The 20188-nt window shown below is 50.3% G+C and overlaps 1 protein-coding gene across 7 annotated transcripts in view; it reads left to right on the forward strand.

The window, feature by feature from the left end:
- SRC (SRC proto-oncogene, non-receptor tyrosine kinase) overlaps nt 1-20188 on the forward strand; it is a 55074-nt gene that overhangs the window by 18055 nt on the left and 16831 nt on the right. For 2 of the 7 annotated variants that reach the window (XM_061437539.1, XM_061437540.1), the window contains exons 2-4: nt 16131-16409; nt 18051-18150; nt 19096-19113. In XM_061437539.1, coding sequence (XP_061293523.1) covers nt 16131-16409; nt 18051-18150; nt 19096-19113 — 397 coding nt within the window. Of the gene's footprint in view, nt 1-3382; nt 3455-14544; nt 14713-16130; nt 16410-18050; nt 18151-19095; nt 19114-20188 lie in introns of all 7 variants that reach the window. The other 5 variants (XM_061437544.1, XM_061437542.1, XM_061437545.1 and 2 more) reach the window with 5 other exon arrangements.

Raw genomic sequence — 20188 nt, forward strand, 5'->3', positions numbered from 1 at the left:
CTAAATTGCTGGACGTGTCCCTCTCGGGGCCTCCCTCAGACCTCCTCGTGCCTGGGCCAAAAGCCTGCAGCGACCCAGATAGGCTGGAACCCCCTCGGTCCAGACCTCTCACTCGATAACCCCCTGCACATCTGACCCTCCTGGCTCAGGGCCTTTGCTCTGTGTCCGCCTCCTGCACGGCCCTTCCCATGCCTCCTTGCAGGTATGGTGGAGAGAGGGTGGGCTTTGTATCCTTGGGCCTGGCTTGGCACCCTGGCTCTCCACTTTGTGCTGACATGTAAAGTGAGTGACACCTAAAGTGGTTCCAGGGCTGTTGGGAGTATGGAAGGAGTACTGTAAACCCCACGTGGGAGGACATGAACCCCAGGTGGGAGGACATGAGGGGGAATGGTGTAGGTCTCCACACCACCATCAGCATGCCCCGTTCCACCCCACCAGCCCGCATTGGAACAGCCGATGGCAGGATATTTTTTAAAATTACTTATTTGACTGCGCTGCACCGCAGGTGGGATCCTAGTTCTCCGATCAGGGATTGAACCTGTGCCCCTTGCTTTGGAAGTGCGGCGTCTTAACCTCTGGACTGCTAGAGAAGTCCCAAGAGGTGGGATTTTTTAAAAAATATATTTATTTATTTGGCTGCACCAGGTCAGTTGTGGTACTTGGGGATCATTAGTTGCAGCATGCGAACTCTTAATTGCAGCATATGGGATCTAGTTCCCTGACCAGAGATGGAACCCAGGCTCCTGCATTGGGAGCGCAGAGTCCTAGCCCCTGGATCACCAAGCAAGTTCCTCCCTCCCTCTTTTTTTTTTTTTTTTAATAAGAGGTGGGATTTTAATCACATTATTTAACCTTTCTCTGCTTCCACTTCCTCATCTGTAAAATGGGTTGAAAGCATAGGACACAGTAGGCACTAAATATGTATTAGCTATTACTTCCTCTGTTATCTTATCAGTGTCATTATTCATATTCTCTTCTCTGAAGTAGGACTTTTTTTTATATTCTGAATCTGCTTGTACAAAAACACCTCAGGTGAGCAGGTCATTCTTTTGAAAGGCTGAAGGAAAAAAGAGAATGAGAAGATTTTTGCCACATGAGGGAGGTCCCTGGAGGCAGGCAGGGGTGGCGGCCCCCATCTGTGAGATGGGCATGAGGGCTGGCCCCTTTCCCAGGCTCCCCCAGACTCAACTTCCTCCCCGGTGGACATGGCATGCTGGTGGTGCCTGCCCCGCCTAGGGCTGTTGCGAGGAGGCATGGGGCATCAGCTGGGGACCCAGCCTTGGAGGTTCAGAGGGCTGAGAGGTTCATTCCAAAATAAGTGTTCTTCTTGGGTTATGTGGACCAGCCCATTCCCCGTGTCTTGGCCTCCATTCCCCTAGTTGGAAATGGACTGGCTGAGTGCCCTGCTTAAATCCCTGGTGTAGTAACTCCCTGCGAGAGCCCAGCTGGGACCGGTGCCCTTGGAGAGAGGGGCCACAGTGGCCCGGGGCCAGGAGAGCCAGGGTCTCCAGCTGGTCCTCTGCTGCCTTGGATGGTGGCCTGGGCACCTGGCTTGGCTTTTCTGAGCCTCTCTCTGTTGCCTTGTCTGGGAGACTGGGCTGATCTTCTCTGTGAAGCAGGGTCCCTGTGAGAACTGGAGAGCTCCACAGTAACGATGGAAACTATAAGGTAGCTGTGATGGTTGGAGCCCCATTTATCCAGCATGGCCTGAGTGCCCAGGGCACACGTGGTTAGCTCCTCTGCCTTCATAACTGTCCCGGGATCCTTTTGTGTGTCTCCATGGTACTGAAGAGCTGACTTGTTAGAAAAGACCCTGATGCTGGGAAAGATTGAAGGCAGGAGGGGAAGGGGACGACAGAGGACGAGATGGTTGGATGGCATCACCGACTCGATGGACGTGAGTTTGAGCAAGCTCCGGGAGTCGGTGAAGGACAGGGAGGCCTGGTGTGGGGCGGTCCATGGGGTCGCAGAGTCGGACGTGGCTGAGCAACTGAACAATAGCAATGGTATTGAACGAGGCTTTGGTTGACTTGCTCGGGGCCCTGCCATGGGTCATGGCAGGATCCCTCTTCACAAGGATGTTGCACCCCACCCAGCTGGCTCTGGCGGGTACCCGATGGGGCTTTTTTTGCTCCCTTCCCTCCAGAGGCACGATGCAGATGGGCTGTGCCCCTCCCCCACCTCCTCCGCCTTCCCCCTCCTCTGCCCCCACTTTCCCCGCACAACCTCCACCACCCACCCCTCCCACCCCTGGTCCTGTTATCAGGACACATTCCTGGACTGGCTGAGAAGAGCTTACACCCTGGGCCCTTTTAAGAAGGAGTATGACTGCTGATGCAGGCCCTGGCAGTGGCTCCCTCGGGGGATAGGCCCTGGGACAAAAGCAGATGGTCTGCCTGCTGATGCGGTCTCTTTTGAGCTGTGTGACCTTAGGCTAGTCACTTGACCTCTCTGGGTCTCAGTTTCCTCATCTGCAAAATGGGACTGACCATGTAGGGCTGCAGAAGGTTCACTTGGGCTTGTGGACCGTATGTACTTCTCAGCCTGGTGCCTGGTACACAGGAGCCTCTCTACCCATCAACCAGGTGCTGTTATCATCTGAGAACCAGTTGTCCCTCCTCTTTGTGATGGCATCTGTATCCTCCTTTTGCTGAGCACACTGTGGGATGGCCCCTGTAGGCTTCCTCTTCTCCAGGCCTCTGAGACACAGGGAGGGTGGAGCTGGGAGAGGCCCTTTCCGGAAGTTGAGAAGGTGCTGTGTGATCTTAGGTGGCCTCTGTCCCTCTCTGAGCCTCTTTTTCCTGGTCTGCTCTCTGAGCACCTGGAGCTGGGTGTGGCTCTGCCCCAGCCCCTTGTCTCCACACACTGTTCTTCCTCCCTCGGCTGGTCCAGCTACTTGGCTTTGTCTGTCTGTCCCACGACAGTGCCTGGTTAGCAGAGTCAGTATTCAGCTGAGCTTGGTGAAGGAGGCAGTGAATGCACGGTTGCGCAAACACCCGGGGCTTTCTTTCTTTCCGGCCTTTGCCTGCGCGACTCTCTGCCGGATGCACCAGCCCCAGTCATCTCTGCTTGTGGACCTCCTTCTCGACTTTGAAGTCCTTTTCACATGCTGCCTCTCCCAGGAAGCCCTTCCAGTTTCTCCGAGGCTGAGGGGATTGCTGATGCTCTGAACACTTAGTCTGAGGCTCTCTGGTGGGACCTGTTACAATCCACCTTGGCGTCCATAGTGACATATCAGTAACCCACACGGACCACGCACCTACCACTAGGCGCCAGACACAGAAACAGTGGGGGCCCTGTGCATGCCTGTGGGGCCTTGTCTTATTTAATCCTTCACCACAACCTTGCAAGGTGGAGACTATTATTAGCCCTCCCTTTGCAGAATCCAGAGGTTCAGAGAAGTGAAGTGACTTGCCCAGCTATGAGAGAGAGCGACACCAGGATCTGAAACCAGGTAAGCCTGTCTTTTTTCTTAAAAAGGAAAGAAAAAGCATTAACACACACAGTAAAAAATAATTCAAGCAGTACCGAAGAAGGCAGGGAAAAGCAAAGCCTCTTTGGCATTCAGATCTCCTTGCCAGAGGCAGCCATGGGGAGGCGTTTCCAGTATGTCCTTCCAGGGCGTATATGGAAGCATGTATGTTAAAAAAAAAACCAAAAACCACAAATGATCACACATGGTGTATCCTGTAGTCTACACTTGACTGCTCTTGACAGTGTGCCTTGGAGATCGTTTTCTGCTACTGCTGTCTTTTCCCTGGTTACATAGTGTTCATTGTGTGGATGGAGACAGTGCTTTATTTAATTAGTTAAGATTGCTTTGTTTATTACAGATCATTCTGTGATGCATGCCTTCCATTGTACACTTAGTGGCCCTGTGTGAGGAACACTAGATAGTCCCAAATCGCAGGGTCTGAGAATGTGTGCAGTTGTAATTTTGGTAGATGTGGCCAGATGGCCCTTCATGGAAGTGGTGCTGATGAACCTTCACACCCCACCCTCTGCTTCCCCTAGCTGTCACCAACACAGGTTGCTCTAGAATGTGGGAACCTGCCAATCTAATAGATGGATCTTAACAGATGGCCTCTGGTGTAGTGCTTTGTCTTTTTAATATCACACCTCTATTGGACTTCCCTTGGGGCTCAGCTGGTAAAGAATCCGCCTGCAATGTGGGAGACCTGGGTTCGGTCCCTGGGTTGGGACGATCCCCTGGAGAAGGAAAAGGCTACCCACTCCAGTATTCTGGCCTGGGGAATTCCATGGACTGTATAGTCCATGGGATGGCAAAGAGTCGGACCGGACTGAGCGACTTTCACTTCTCTCTATTGGTATAGAATTCACATACCAGACAATTCACTTATTTAAAGTGTACAATTTGTGTATTTATTAAAAATTGTATTGGAGTAGAGTTGATTTGCGAGGTTGTGTTAGTTTCTGTTGTACAGCAAAGTGAATCAGTTGTACATATATTAACTCTTTGTTTTAGCTTCTTTCCTCATATAGGTCATTACAGAGTATTGAATAGGGTTCCCTGTGCTATACAGCAGGTCCTTATTAGTTATCTATTTTATATATAGTAGTGTGTATATGTCAGTCCCAATTTGCCAATTTATCTCCGGCTGGAAGTGTACAATTTAATGGTTTTTAGTACAGTTGCAGAGTTGTACAACCATCACTGCAATCAATTTTAGAACAATTTCATTACCCCTCCCCCCAAGAAAGAGACTGTGTAACCCATTTAGTCAGTCCCCACGGCCCCTCAAACCTGTCTCCCCCAGCCCTAGGTAGTAACTAATCTACTTTATGTTTCTATAGATTTGTTTATTCTGAATCTTTCATGTAAAGGAAATTGTGTAATATGTGGCCTTTTGGGTCTGACTTCTTTCACTTGGCATGTTCCGAAGATTCACCCAAGCTGTAGCGTGTATCAGTACACGCTTCTTTTTCTTGCCAAATAATATTCTGTTATATGGGTATACCACATTTTATTTATCCATTCATCAGTTGATGGACATATGATTGTTTCCACTTTTTGGCTATTATGAACAATGCTGTTATGGACACATTCAAGTTTTTATGTGGATATATGTTTTCTTTTCTCTTGGGTATATTCCTAGGAGTGGGACTTCTGGATTATATGGCAACTCTGTTTAACCTTTTGATGAACTGCCAGACTATTTTCCAAAACAGCGACACCATTTCATATTCCCACCAGTGATGTATGAAGTTTCCAACTTCTCTACATCCTCTCCAACCACTTGTTGTTTTCTGTCTTCAATTATAGCCATCCTCGTGGGTGTGAAGCTCTATCTCACTGTGGTTTTGATTTGCATTTTCCTGGTGACTAATGATGTTGCGTATATTTTCATGCAGTTATCGACCGTTTGTATATTTTCTTTGGAGAAATGTCTATTTGAATCCTTTGCCCATTTTAAAATTGGGTCATTTCTCTCTTTGTTTGTCGAGTTGTAAGTCTTATTTACATATTCTAGACACAAGTCCCTTATCAGATACATGATTTGCAAATATCTTCTCCCATTTGGTGGATTCTTTTTACTTTCTGTCTCTCTCTTTTAAAATTAATTTATTTTTAATTGGAGGGTAATTGCTTTACAGTGTTTTTCTGTTGGTTTCTACCATCCATCAACATGAATCAGTCATAGGTATACACATGTCCCCTCTCTCTTGAATCTCCCTTCCACCTCCTACCCCATCAGCTTTCCACTAGCTCTGTTTTACACATGGTAATGTATTTATTTCAATGCTACTCTCTCAATTCATCCCTTCCCCTCCTTCCCCCACAGTGTCCATAAGTCTGTTTCTCTTTTTTCTCTTTTAAAAAATTTTTTGGTCATGCCATGCAGCTTGTGGGATCCCTGGCCAGGGATCGAACCCAGGCCCTCAACAGTGGGAACATGGAGTTCTAACCACTGGACTGCCAGGTAATTCCCATCTTTCCATCTTTCTGGCTGGTGTCCCCCCACCCTTTTTACAAAATAATTAAATTTATTTATTTTTAATTGGAGGATAATTGCTTTACAATATTGTGTTTGTTTCTGCCAAACATCACCATGAACAGCCATAGTATACCTATGGTTGATGGTGCCCTTTGACACACAAAAATTTTTAATTTTGATGAAGTCCAGTTTTATCTGTGTTTTTCTTTGGTTGCTTGTGTCATGTCTAAGAAACCATCATGATCCAAGGTGTTGAAACTTATGCCTGTATTTTCTTATAAGATTTTTTAAAGTTTTACCCTGTACATTTAGATTTGTGATGCATTTTGAGTTAATTTTTGTGTAGGGTTTTGAGGAAGGTGCTCAGCCTGAATGTATCCAGTTGTTCCACAGTCTTAATTGAAAAAAGTCTTCTTTCTCCACTGAATTATATTGGCAGCCTTGCCAAAAATCAATTGACCATAAATGTGAGTGCTTATTTCTGGACTCTTAATTCGCTCCCATTGATTTCTAAATCTGTCCTCATACCAATACCAGACTGTCTTAATTACCAGCGCTTTGCAGCAAGTTTTGAAACTGAGATGTGTGGGCCGTCAACTTTGTTTTTCTTTTTCAAGATTGTTTTGGTTTTTCTGGGTCCCTTGACCGTCCGCATGAATTTTAGGATCAGTTTGTCTGTTTTTGCAAAGAAGCTAGCTAGGATTTTTTTTTTTAAGGGTTGTGTTGACCCTATAGACTAGTTTGAGGACTATTACCATCTTAATAAATTGATGCTTTTGAACTGTGGTGTTGGAGAAGACTCTTGAGAGTCCCTTGGACTGCAAGGGGATCCAACCAGTCCATTCTAAAGGAGGTCAGTCCTGGGTGTTCTTTGGAAGGAATGATGCTAAAGCTGAAACTCCAGTACTTTGGCTACTTCATGCAAAGAGTTGACTCATTGGAAAAGACTCTGATGCTGGGAGGGGTTGGGGGCAGGAGGAGAAGGGGATGACAGAGAATGAGATGGCTGGATGGCATCACTGACTCGATGGACGTGAGTTTGAGTGAACTCTGGGAGTTGGTGATGGACAGGGAGGCCTGGCTGCGATTCATGGGGTCACAAAGAGTCAGACACGACTGAGCGACTGAACTGAACTGAACTGAACTGAACCATCTTAAAATGCATAGTCTTCTGATCCACAAATGTGGGCTCTCATCCTGTTTATTTAGTTAATTTCTTGCAACAATTTTTGTGTTTTTCAGAGTATAAGTTGTGCACTTCTTTTGTTAATTTTATTTCTAAGTCTTCTTTTGATATTATAATTTATTTTCTTAATTTAATTTTTGGATTTTTTATTGTGCTAGTGTATACATTTTAATTTTATACATTAATTTTGTACTTTGCAACTTGCTGAACTTGTTTATTTAGTTCTCCTAATCTTTTTAGTGTACTTAGGAATTTTTATATACAAAATTCTGACGTCTATGAATAGTTTTACTTTCTTGTCCATCTGGATGCCATTTTTGTGTAGTTTAAATATGATTGATCTGGAACTTATAGGCATGTTGAGTGAGATCGAGCTCCAATATTGTTTCCTGAAGGAAGATCGTTGGTTCCAACTCCGTCTTAAAAATAGCCTACCTTTTTCTCACTGTTATAAAATGCCACCTTCGTAATATATTAAATTCCCATGTGTTTGCAGACAATTTTTGGCCCCTCTGTTCTGCTCCATTAATTTGTCTCTTTTTGTAGTGATATCACACAGTTTTCCGTATGTAATTTGTCAGTAAGTTGTACTCTCTGGTTGGGCTATTTGCTCTTCGCTACTCTTCTTTTTATGATTTCCTGGCTATTCTTATACCTTTACTCATAAACTTGAAAACTGACCTGCCTAATTAGAAAAAAAATCCTGCTGGGATTTTCATTGAGATCACATTCAGTGTTTAGATTGACTTAGGAAGAACTGATATTTTTGTCATGCTAAGCTTTCTTTCATTTTATCTCCTCATTGCTGTTGATGTGTAGCTACATTATTGACTTTGGGATATTTACATTTAATTTCCTTCTGTTTTACTCAGTTTACTTTTTCTTCAATAGTTTTATCGCAGATTCTCTTGGATTTCTCAGATATACATTGATAACATCTGCACATGATGAAACTCGTCTTCTGTCTTCCAATTCTCTTTATCCCTTCCATTTCTTTTTCTTAGCTCATTGCACTGGCAAGCATTGTAGAGCAAAGTTAACTCGTAGACATGCTTGTCTTTTCTGGACTCTTTCCCTATGAAGTGGCTTCTGTAAGCCTTGGCTCCAATCAGTTCTACCAGATACTCTGTCCAGGGTCATGCACAGGGCTTGGCACATACTAGGAATTTTGGAAGCTGTTGCTTAATTAAAAGAGTTGTTAGAAAAGAGAGCAAGGATATGAAAAGAAATCTTCCATAGTAATGATAATAATAGCAAGTATTTAGGAAGCACTTCCTGTGTTCCAGGCACTGTATGAGTATTACCTCATGATTTCCTCTCAAGCTTAATCATGTAGGTGCAATTATAGATTCCCATTTTTGATGAGGAGTAAACTGAGGCCCCCTAGAGGCTGTGCGACTAGAAAGTGGTAAATTGGCTTCTGAATCTGGTGTTCTGGATCCAGGCCTTCCGTAAAGCTTCTTCTTCCCTGGAGGATCCGGAGATATGGATGGTGATGTTAGAGGTTGACCTCTGACCCAAGTTGCCTCTGTGTTAAGGAGGTGGAGATGGTCGAGTGGTGGGAGCGCCTGGGGTAGTCAGAGCATCAGCAGGGCCCCAGAGGTACCTTCTGACTGCACTTCCCTGAACCTGAGCATCTCAACTCAGCTGCACTTGGCTTGCTGTGTGGCCTCAGGCAAAGTTCCGGCTTCTCTGAACTTTGAGCCCATCTGTAAAGAGGGTGTAGTTATAGTCCCCCACTTCAGTGTGCTGCGGGGACAATTGATATGGATTGCAAGCAAAGTTCTCAGTTCTGTGCTTGGCTTTCAGGTCCCTGCCATCTACTCTTGCTTCATCTTGCTATTCGTCCTCGGGTCACTCGTATCGGTAATAACAGCAAACGACAGTGAGTGCTGTTTATCAAGCACTTATTCTCTGCCTGGCACGTGGACTCTCTCCTTAATTCTCAGATATTAAGTTTATTACTACCCCCATTTTATTTTATTTTTTAAAAAGTATTTATGTCCAGACTCGCCATGCTGCCCTGGTGGCTCAGATGGTAAAGAATCTGCCTGCAATGTAAGAGACCTGGGTTCGATCCCTGGGTTGGGAAGATTCCCCTGGAGAAGGAAACGGCTACCCACTCCAGTATTCTGGCCTGGAGAATTCCATGGACAGATCCTTGGTGGGCTACAGTTCATGGGGTTGCAGAGAGTCGGACATGACTGAGCGACTTATTGAGCACTTATTCTCTGCCTGGCACATGGACTCTCTCACTTAATTTCAGATGTTAAGTTTATTACTACCCCCATTTAATTTTTTAAAAGATATTCACCTATTTATTTTTTTTTGCTGTGTTGGGTCTCTAGTTGTGGCGTGTGGGCTCAGTCCTTGTGGTGTGTGCGCTTAGTTGCCCCGTGATGTGTGGGATTTTAGTTCCTGGACCAGGGATCGAACCCACGTCCCCTGCATTGGAAGGTGGATTCTTAAGCATGGGAGCACCAGGGAAGTCCTACCCCCCTTTTAAAGATGAGGAAACTGAGAGGTGAAGTGACTTGCCGAAGAAGATTTAGCTAATAGATAGTGGGGCTGACTCCATTGGGATTTGAATCCAGGTCTGACTGGAGTTCTCTATTCCTAAGCTCCCGGCCTTCCTTCCACCCTTAGAGAAGGTGGAGGTGACATTCTTCAGTCAGGAAGGAAGGAGTGGGTATGTCCTGACTGAATTACAGTCTATTTTGGACTCTTCTGGATGTTGTGTCTGCGTACGAGGCAGAGGGGCACAGCTTACGCAAAGGCCAGGAGGTGCGAGTGTGTGGTGCCCTCCTGTAGGGGGCTGGGGGGCGGGGCCGCAGCCCCACTTCAAGGGGCCGCGTGGACTCAGGTGAAGGGTTTAGGCCTCATCCAGAGAGGATGATGGGAAGCGCTTATATGTTTCTTTAAGACTCATTGAAAAAAAAATGATGAGAGTAATTTCTAAATGTCATGTCTGACTCTTTGCGACCCCATGGACTGTAGCCCGCCAGGCTCCTCTGCCCATGGGATGCACCAGCCAAGAATACTGGAGTGGGTTGCCATTCCCTTCTCCACGGGATCTTCCCAATCCAGGGATCGAACCCAGGTCTCCTGCATTGCAGGCAGATTCTTTACTATCTGAGCCACCGGTGAAGCCCATGTTGATATTTAATTGTCTGAAAATGTCTGTTTTACTTTTATTCTTTTTGTTGTTTAGTTGCTAAGTCGTGTGCAGCTCTTCTGCAGCCCCATGGACTGTAGCCCGCCAGGCTTCTCTGCCCTTGGGGATGCTCCAGGCAAGAATACTGGAGTGGGTTGCCATTCCCTTCTCCCAGAGATCTTCCCAACCCAGGGATCGTGCCCAGGTCTCCCGCATTGCAGGGAGATTCTTTACTGACTGAGCCACCAGGGAAGCCCAAGTGATACAACACTTAACATAAAGAAGGGATTTTCCTTTCCCTTTTTCACACCTTTGGATGAAATATTGTGAAGAACTTGGACTTCTTCCAAAACTTTCTCTAAACCTCTATAGCACGTGTGTGTGTATCCGCACATACACACTCACACGTGAATTTACAGAAATAATTGGAGTTGCTGTGTACTACATGCCAGGCACCCCACTACGCCCTTGCCTGCATTGTGTCTTTAATCCTTCCACCAACCCTCGGACCTAGGTAGCACTATTGTCCCCATTTTCCAGATGAGGAAACTGAGGCCCCTGATGGCCCAGAGGACCTTCTACAGTGCTGTCTTCCTCTTTTCACTTAATAGTGTGTATCATGAGCATCTTCCCAGGCCACACGGAGCACTCTTTCTGTTTATTTAGCTGCACAGCTGTGCACTCGGTGAATGGACCATCCCTTATTTATCTGGTCCCCATCTGATAAACACTTAGGTTGTTTCCAGTTTTCCGTGAACAGTTTTGAACAAAAGCCCCATTTGTTTGTGTGGATTACAGAGATGCCGCTGGCTTTTGGAGGAGGGGTCTCCACTGCTGACCCAGGTCAGGATGACAAGGGCCTGGCCTCGAGGGAGTAGAGACAGGGTGAGGGGAGGGATGTGTATGAGGAAGATTGGAAGGAAGGATGCGTGAACCAGCCCTGAGACGGAAACGTGGAGTGCAGGGCAGTCTTAGAGGAGGATGCTAAGTCAGTTTGGGGCCCACTGAACATGAAGCCCTGGGGACACTGATGGGGAAGTGCTGTAGGGCAGGGGTCCCCAACCTCCCGGATCTAATACCTGATGATCTGAGATGGAGATAATGTAATAATATTAGAAATAAAGTGCACAGTAAGTGTAACGGGCTTGAATCATCCCAAAACCATCTTCAACCCCCCACTGTGGTCCATGGAAAAGTTGTCTTCCACGAAACTGTTCCCTGGTGCCCAATAGGTTGGGGACCACTGCTGTAGGGCATCCTGGGGCCTGTCACGGTATTGACAGCACAGGTCCTCTGTCCTGAGCCTGTGGTCAGGAGCAGGTCCCCAGAGGAAAGGGACCGCCTTCCTCTGGGAGCCTCACACATCCCCAGTATGGAGCTCTCCCCACTTCCTCTTGAACCCCAGGGGGGATCTATCTCTGCTTGGGAGTGAGCAAGTGGCGGAAGAGATGTGTGGAGCTAGCCCTTCTCAAATGGGCAGCTCATGGTGACTTAGTGTTTGGGCCCTGAGACAGAGTCCTGTTTCAAGAAAGGAGACCACAGTCTGGAAGGATGGTCGGTCCCAAGGTGACACAGCCTAGCAGGGACTGGATCCCTCCCTAAATGTGCTGTCCTTCTAGCACACTCTGCTGTGTCAGAGCTTGAAATCTTGGGTCTTTCCTGGTGGTCCAGTGGCTAAGACTTCACGCTCCCAATGCAGGGGACCTGGGTTCTATCCCTAGTCAGGGAACTAGATCCCACGTGCCACAACTCAGAGCCACGATGCAGCCAAGTAAATAAATAAATATATTTTTAAAAAATTTGAAATCTTGGTCTTTCTAGAGGAACGGGGCTAGGCTGCCTTATCCAGTCATGCCCCATCTGCCATGGGCATCTATCTGGCTGTTTGTGTGAAGGAGAGGTCCAGAAGGCAGGAGGTGGACCCCATGAGCAACCCTGATTCCTACCTGCTCAATGTGGTTTCATGTCCCCATTTCTTTTCATTCTCACCCTTGCTGTGTGACCTCAGGCAGGTGCCTCAACCTTTCTGTGCTTCTGCTTCCACATCAATAATATAGAGACACTATTAATGTCTACCTCCCAGATTATCATGGGGATTTGATGAGTCAATATTTGCAAAGTGCTTAGAGCAGGGCCCAGTACAAGGTCCAGGTTCCAGGAGACTTTGAATATCTCAGATACATGGTCTTGACCGTGTGGCATTGCAGGAACAAAGCAGGATGCAAAGTGCTTAGTCTTTGCATTTAGTCTTTTGTCTCTTCCACAAATATTTCAGAATACCTAGTGGGGATAAGGAAATGGATCTGACCTGGTCCTGCCTGGAGGGAGCTTGGAGTCAAGCACAGTAGTGGGGTCCCTGGATTCGGTCTTATGTTTATATGACACTGGAAGTAAGTCCACCGCCATGCCCAGGGGCTGGCATGTTGCCAGCATCTTCTGTGTACTTCCTCATGGATCCTCCCAGTGGCCCTATGACCTGGTACTTACTGGTATTATCCTCAGTTGGCAGAGGAGGAAACTGAGGCACGGGGTCCTACACTGGGCTTGTAGGGCTGGAACTCACACAGATGGTCTCCAGTGTTCTTGCCCTTGACCTCAACCCGCCCACCTCTCTCCAAACACGTGGTACTTGTATAATCATTGTGTAACAAAAACCCAAACCCCACCAAACCAACAAACATTGCAGTCAGAGGCCCCAGGCCACCTTAGTCTTGAAGGCCCTCTTATGCTTTTTCTGAATGCCTCAGTGGGGAGTGGTCCTCTTGGTCAGTGTAAGAACTTAGAGGCCAGGAGCTTTTTTCCTTGCTCCTTCCCAAGAGGGCACATGCATCCTCTTGGTGCTGGAAGGGCCTCTGAGGTGCAGCCCTGGCTGTCCCTCGCCCTCCATGGCACGTCAAAGGACTCTTTTTCTTGTCCTTGATTACTTCTAGTGACAGCAGGCTCATTCTTTATCATTTAGTTCCTTGTAAAGAAAATTTGGGCTTTTAGAAAGTTCTTCATTAAAATTAAAAAAAAACTTTTATATTTTTATTTCCTCTCAAAGTCCTGCAAACAAGTCCACTGTTAGACCATGCACCCCCTGAGACAGGACCTGGCCAGTCCATCTCTGTGTCCCCCTGTGGTGACTGGCAGAGGGCTTACTGCACAGTTGGTGCTGTGAATACTGTTCCGGGGGAGCAGGTGAGTGGGAGGTATGGTGGGTGGGGCGCAGCTTCCATCAAGCCTGGGGCTGTGGGCTACTGGGTCAGTAGGTCCCACAGGACAGCAACCATATGAGCGCTGCTGGGCATCATGACCTCAAGGGATTGAGTTGCCATAGAAATCAGCTTTCCCAGGCCCATCAGCATGTTGCTCCCCTGGTGATCTTTTGAGCAGGTCTCCCCAGGGCCTTCCCAGCCCCACATTCTCTGAGCTGGTTGGCCCCCAGGGAGCATGCAGGCCACACCCCTATTGTGTAGATAGGCAGCCTGAGTCCCAGAGGGTTAGAGGCACTGGCTAAGGTTCACCTAGGGAGGGGCATCGCATAGCTGGGCTTAGTGCTTAGGGCAAACAGTCTTCCCCGAGGCCCCAGCCAGTCATGGGGACTTTTCCCCATTCATGGGTTCCCAGAGGAATTCTGGACTGATTCCAGGACCTGCAGCATCCCCGAGGGAGTAATTGGAACTCACGTCGCCAGTGTGTCCAGAATGACAGTGTCAGTAATAGCTGGTGTGGCAGGGTGATTACTGTGTTCCCAGCACTCTGCCTTGCCTTCAGTTGTCACAGTCATTTCCTGATGAAGAAATGGGGTACATAGAGAAGTTAAGTCATTTGCCTGAGGTCACAGAGCCAGTTAGGGGCAGAGCTGGGATCCAAGAGAAGGGAGTCTGGCTTCGGAGCCCACCATGCTATACCTGGCCTCACTCTCTCTCTTGCTTTGAGAGGAATGAAGGATCTTTCGGGTCTGGGGAGCACTTAGCACTGGGCCTGCCAGAGTCAGAGCCAGTCAGAGCCAGATCATGACCCAAGGGTCAGCGCCTTGGCAATGTCTCTTTCTAAAATCGTTATTTATTTGGCTGTGCTGGTTCTTAGTTGTGGCACAGAGGATCTGAACCTGGGGTCAGATCCCTGAGCAGGGATCGAACCCAAGCACCCTGCACTGGGAGCACAGAGTCTTAGCCACTGACCACCAGGGAAGTTCCTGATTTCTCTTTCTAATCATATCCCCTCAATAGTCCTGAGAAGTCTGCTTTATCCCTACTTTGCAGATGAGGACACTGAGGCCGAGAGAAGGGAAGTGACTTGCCTAGGGTCACACAGCAGGCAGAGGTGGAGCAGGGCCTCTAGTCCACGACCCCTGACTCCACACTTGGTGTTCGTGCTCTGACCTCAGGCTGCTTCCCAGGTCCTCTGGGATAGCCCCTGCTTTCCACCAGGTGAGGTGGTGACCCATCGGGGCTGCCAAGATGAGGGAGCTGCGAGGGGTGGCCATAGTGGGTGGGGAGACCCTGGCCAGGCTTGGTGGGAGTCAGCACCTGTAGATGAGGATGTAGGGAGCAAAAGGGGGTGGTGGGGTGATGGTCATCACTGGGGAGTTTGCAACTTGAGTTTCTTTGTGTTTCCTGATCTCTAGCCCACCCAGATTCCTGCTTAGACATCTCCTAACTCTTCAATAGTCACACATTCACTCATTCATTCAGCTGTTTATTGAGCACCTACTATGTGCCACTTCTAGGTACTAGGAGTGCAGCAATGTGTCTAGATGGACAAAAGCCCATAGGAATAATCATATAATCACACACGTGCACGCGTGCGCGCGCACACACACACACACACACACACACACACACTGGGTCACGTGACCCCACAGACTGTAGCCCGTCAGGCTCCTCTGTCCATGGAATTCTCTAGGCAAGAATACTAGAGTGGGTAGCCATTCTCTTCTCCAGGGATCTTCCCAACCCAAGGACATAACCTGGGTCTCCTGCATTTTAGGCAGACTCTTTACTGTCTGAGCCACCAGGGAAGCCTCATGTTATCAAGAAGAGGCACAAAAGGAAGGGAACTTAAACCAATGAAAGTAGTTTGGGAGCACATCCAAAGGAGGTGAATTTTTTTTTCCTTAAGAGCATTATTGAAGTATAATTGACATGCAGTAAACTGCACATGTTTAAGGGGTGCAGTCTGATAGATTTTGACACATGGATGCACACATGAAACCATCCACATAGTCAAGATAATCCATCACCCCAAACGTTTCCCTCCCACTCCCCACATGCTGCCTTTGGGCTGAGAACTGAAAGACACATGAGTTACTCTGCTGAAATAGTCAAGGAAAAGCATTCAGGTGGAAGGAAGAGCATGTGCAAAGGCCCTGGGGCTGGAATGAGCTATCAGCCATCTCTCCTTCTTCCAGCTGCCTGCTATACCCCTGCCGTGGTTGCAACTTTTAGCACCTCGTTCCTTGGTGTAGGACAGTTTCAGCCAACCATGTATTCACTCAACAAACCCTCAGCCCTCTCCTGGGTGCCTGGAACACACACATGCCTCAGGTGCTGTCCCTGACCAGGAGGGACGGACACGGTGTCTCAGGGGAAGGGGGCGGGGTGCAGTTAGGGCTTCTGATTATGAGGCATTTCTTCTGTGCTTGACCTTATACCAAGGAAGCCCTTTATGCGTGCCATCACAATTCCCATTTTGTAGATGGAGTAACTAAGGTTCTGAAAGGTAACTTACCCAAAGATCTCTCTTTGGGCCTCAGTTTTCCCATCTGTAGAATGAGTGGAAGTGCGGGCTAAGGGGCCCAGGTAGCCCTGTCTGCTCCCAGAGTCCTTCACCTCAGGGTCCTCTCTAGTCTCCAGGACCATGGGCAGCAACAAGAGCAAGCCCAAGGATGCCAGCCAGCGGCGCCGCAGCCTGGAGTCTGCCGAGAACACCCACGGAGGCGGCGGCGGCGGCGGCGGCGGTGGGGGTGCCTTCCCCTCCTCACAGACCCCCAGCAAGCCAGCCTCCTCTGATGGCCACCGCGGCCCCAACACGGCCTTCGCCCCTGCAGCCGCTGAGCCCAAGCTGTTCGGAGGCTTCAACTCCTCGGACACAGTCACCTCCCCGCAGAGGGCGGGGCCCCTGTCTGGTCAGTGTGCCTGGGAGTGTGAATGCCGGGTGGCGGTGTGCCCCGGAGGGCAGCGATGCCTGCTTTCTGGGCTGCTGTTTCTTTCTCTTAATGATGGGGAGGAGTCTAGGGGTTACTTGGTCTTAGGGCCTATTGGGAGTTTTTTGGAGGCTTTATAAACTGGAAAATGTGGTGCACACGCCATTGCCTTTAGGGCTGAATTCTGATGCACAGTATAAAGGGCCCTAGAGATAAAGGGCTGCAGGTGGAAACTGAGGCCCAGAGAGCCGGGGGCTTCTTTGGGAGGCCCGAGGACCAGGTCTGAGGCTTTCCTTTTCGCTCTGGTTAGCCTTGAGATGGATCAGGACTGGAGGCGGTGAGTGGCCAAGGGGACGGGGCAGGTTTTAGGAGAGAGCGAGCTCGGGTCTTCAGAGGCCCGAACCTACGAGATGCGCCCCTGCGCCCTCTGCTGGTATTGAGGGGATACAGCAGCCCCGGGCGAGTGAGGCTTAGTAAGAGATGTAGATGTGGTTCTGGAGAGGTAAGACCCTCACACAAACACGGGCATTTCTACCGGGACACCTTCAGACGGACACACACACACACAGTCGGCAGCTCATTCAGAGACACCCATATAGGACACGTGCACATGTTAGGCTGAAGATTCCATCGTGGACACAGAGACAGAGGGACGCAGGAATGGGCACCCTCCAGGCACAGCCACACACCCAACGCAGATGCACACAAATACAAATGCACATACAAAGAAACGCCTTCTACTCCCAGATGGAGACAGACACGTGCAGTCACAGCCCTTCAGAAGTGCACACATGCTCAGCTAGAACCCACGGACTCACAGATGCACAAACGTGCAGTGAGAACACAGACGTGCACCCAAGTGGGACAGATGGACCCACAAACACAGCCATTCATTTGTTCAAGAGACAGTCGTGGTGCCCCGCCTGTGTGCCAGGTCTCTTCTGGTGTCAGGAACACAAGCAGTGTGTAAAACAGACAAAACCCTCCTGGGGAAGAGAGGCAAAGAGCGAGTTGTGTGAACTGTGCCGTGTGTTTGTGGGTGGTAACTGCTCTGCAAGAACACGGAGGACAGGGAGGGACGCTGGGGGATGTGTGGATAGAGGTTGTAACTTAAGATGGGCACAGAGAAGGCTTCAGGAGGGACAGTCACCCACAGCCAGGATCGTCCCTGATGGCCCGAAGCACCCAGAGTCACACAGAGAGTCACAGAACCACCTCCCCAGGGGCAGTTTCCCTTCATTCACTGCTTCATTCACCCCATGGTTGTTTCTTGAGCACCTGCTATGCGCCAGACTCTAGGAACAAAACAAAGATGCCTGTTACTGGGGACTTCGGGTTCTGGGGGGAAGACAGATACCAAACAGAAGCCGACACCGAGCATCACCCGCTGGGCTCGTCACCTGAACCCGCTCAGACGCACGTGAGAGACCCACGTGCCTCCTCCGTGCCCTCACAGCTGTGCCAGACACATAGACACAGGGGCCATGCGTAGAAGCCTGCCGTCTGTAAATGAAAGCAGGCCTCCGGGCTGGCAGTGGGGGACCCACCCCCACCCCCAGGGTGCAGGGCTCTCCTCCGCCAGCCAGGGCCTTGGCCGTTCTGACACGCCCGTCTTCTGAGCAGGCGGAGTGACCACCTTCGTGGCCCTCTATGACTATGAGTCGCGGACAGAGACTGACCTGTCTTTCAAGAAAGGGGAGCGGCTTCAGATTGTCAACAACACGTGAGTGCCCCCTGGGGACCCTGATCCAAGCCACTTCTGAGCATCCCAGAGCCAGCTTGATGGGCAGTGGGTGGGGCTGGACGTCAAGGCAGCCGAGGTCCAGGGAACCCATCCTGGGCATCCTGGGGCCTGTGGGGGTGATGAGGCAGGCATCCTGATGAGGTGGGTGGGGCTTTGGGAGGGCTCCAGGGACAGGGATCTGGGTTTGGTAACTGGTCCACAGAGCGTGGTGCTCCAGATCCCAGCACCCACAGAGGGGTGTGTGGTCAGCACAGGACTGGGCCCGGGACCTGGGGCTACAAACAGCAGGGCCTTTGTACTTGAAGGCTGTGCCCCCAGAGGTGCTGGAGCGCCTGGGGCAGCCCAGAAAATGAGTCTTCAGCTGTAGAGGGAGGCCCCTGCATTGGCAGGGTTGGGGGACCCATATTAGGGACCCAGCGTGAGAGGGGTCAGGATAGGGCATGGGGAGGACGGGGGCATAGGATGTGGAAGGCAGGGCACCCTAGGGTGGCATCCATGCCCCCCTCCAGGACTCCAGCCTTGGCATGGGGCATCCTAGGGCCAAGCTGATGAATGGGAGGGCTGGGGCCCCTGTGAGTGATGAACTGATGAGGGGGGTGGGGCTTCAGCCAGGGGATGAGGTCCTTCGCCTTCTTCCTCCTCCTCTCCTTTCCCCGCCCAGAGTGCAGTGGGGAGTGGGGTGCAGCACCTGTCATGGGGGGTGGGGAGTGCAGGCTTTGGGTGCCGTGCCCTGGGGTGATCACAGTAGGGGCGGAGCTGGCAACAGAATGCGGGGCACAGTTCCACACCAGCTGCCTTCCTGCCCTTGGACGGCCTGCTCTCCCCTCTCTGCCACCTCCCATCCTGCCCCACTCCTGGCCCGTGCTTGCTCCCTCCAGCTCTCTCTCAGCTTCTCCCTCTCTGCTTCTCTCTCGCTGGCCCTAGGAGGAAGGTGGATGTCAGGTGTGTACGCGCTCCCAGGGCGGCGGGCTGGGTGGGGGTGCTTCACTGGTGGGGGTGGGGCTGCATGCGCTTCCGCCTGCACCCCCTTGGCTGCACCCCCTCCGGCTTCCCCAGCTTCCGTCCTCACACCCTAGAGTTGGACCAGGCTGCACCCCCAGGCTGAGAATGGGGAGGGTCCTCTCATCACCCCTGTCACTCCCCGTCACACCTCTTCCCCATCCACCTCCTGCTCGCTCAGCTCCCCCCGAGTGCCAGCTGCATGCAGGGCCAGCGCTGGGCCCAGGGAGGCCTGGGTGGAGAAGGCCACGTCCTCCTGGGGCCAGAGTATAGCGGGACTGGCCCTAGTCCGGCCCCGTGGCCGGTGGAGGGCGGGGCTGGGGTCAGCTTGGTCTTTAGGGGGCCGCGCTGTGTGCCTACCTCTGGTGGTGACCAGGGGCTGGGAGACTCAAGCAGGACCTCAAAGGAAGCACAGTGAAGCAGAGGTGCTGGAGTGGGGTGGTAGATGCCAGCACCCCTCACAGAAGGGCAGCTCCTGGGAGGGTGCAGTGCTGGAGGGGTTTACATGCCTTCAGGGCTATGGAAGGGCGAGAAGGTTCTAGAGGGTAGAGTGGGATTGATCCCGGAGCATCCCTGAAGGCCTGGCTAAGGAGGTTGGACATCCCCACCGTCTCCAGTCATTTCTTGCTTGTTCGTGCCTGCCTGCTGTTATGCATGTTGTTCCCTCTGCGTGAAAGGCCCCTTCTCCCATCGGTCTGGCAAACTCCTACTCATCCCTCAAGATCCAGCTCAGAAGTGCCTTCCTTGTGAGGCAAAGGGGGAAAGAGGGGTAGGCATTTTTACCCACGTCCTTTACTCTGCTGCCGTTCCGCCTGCCAGGGCTGTAGTGATGGGGGCGGGGCCATCGCCATATTGATTCCTCATATGGAAGGAGGAAACTGAGGCTCAGAGATGTAAAGACCCTTGCCCAAGGTCACAGCCACCAAGTAGCAAAGCCAGGATTGGAACTTGGGCAGCAGCTCTCTGTCTTCTTTAAGCTGTTCTCCCAAGGGGAGGGGCCTTTCCCAGCTCCCCCAAA

Source organism: Bos javanicus, chromosome 13 (genome assembly GCF_032452875.1).
Source record: "Bos javanicus breed banteng chromosome 13, ARS-OSU_banteng_1.0, whole genome shotgun sequence".
Taxonomy (NCBI): Eukaryota; Metazoa; Chordata; class Mammalia; order Artiodactyla; family Bovidae; genus Bos; species Bos javanicus.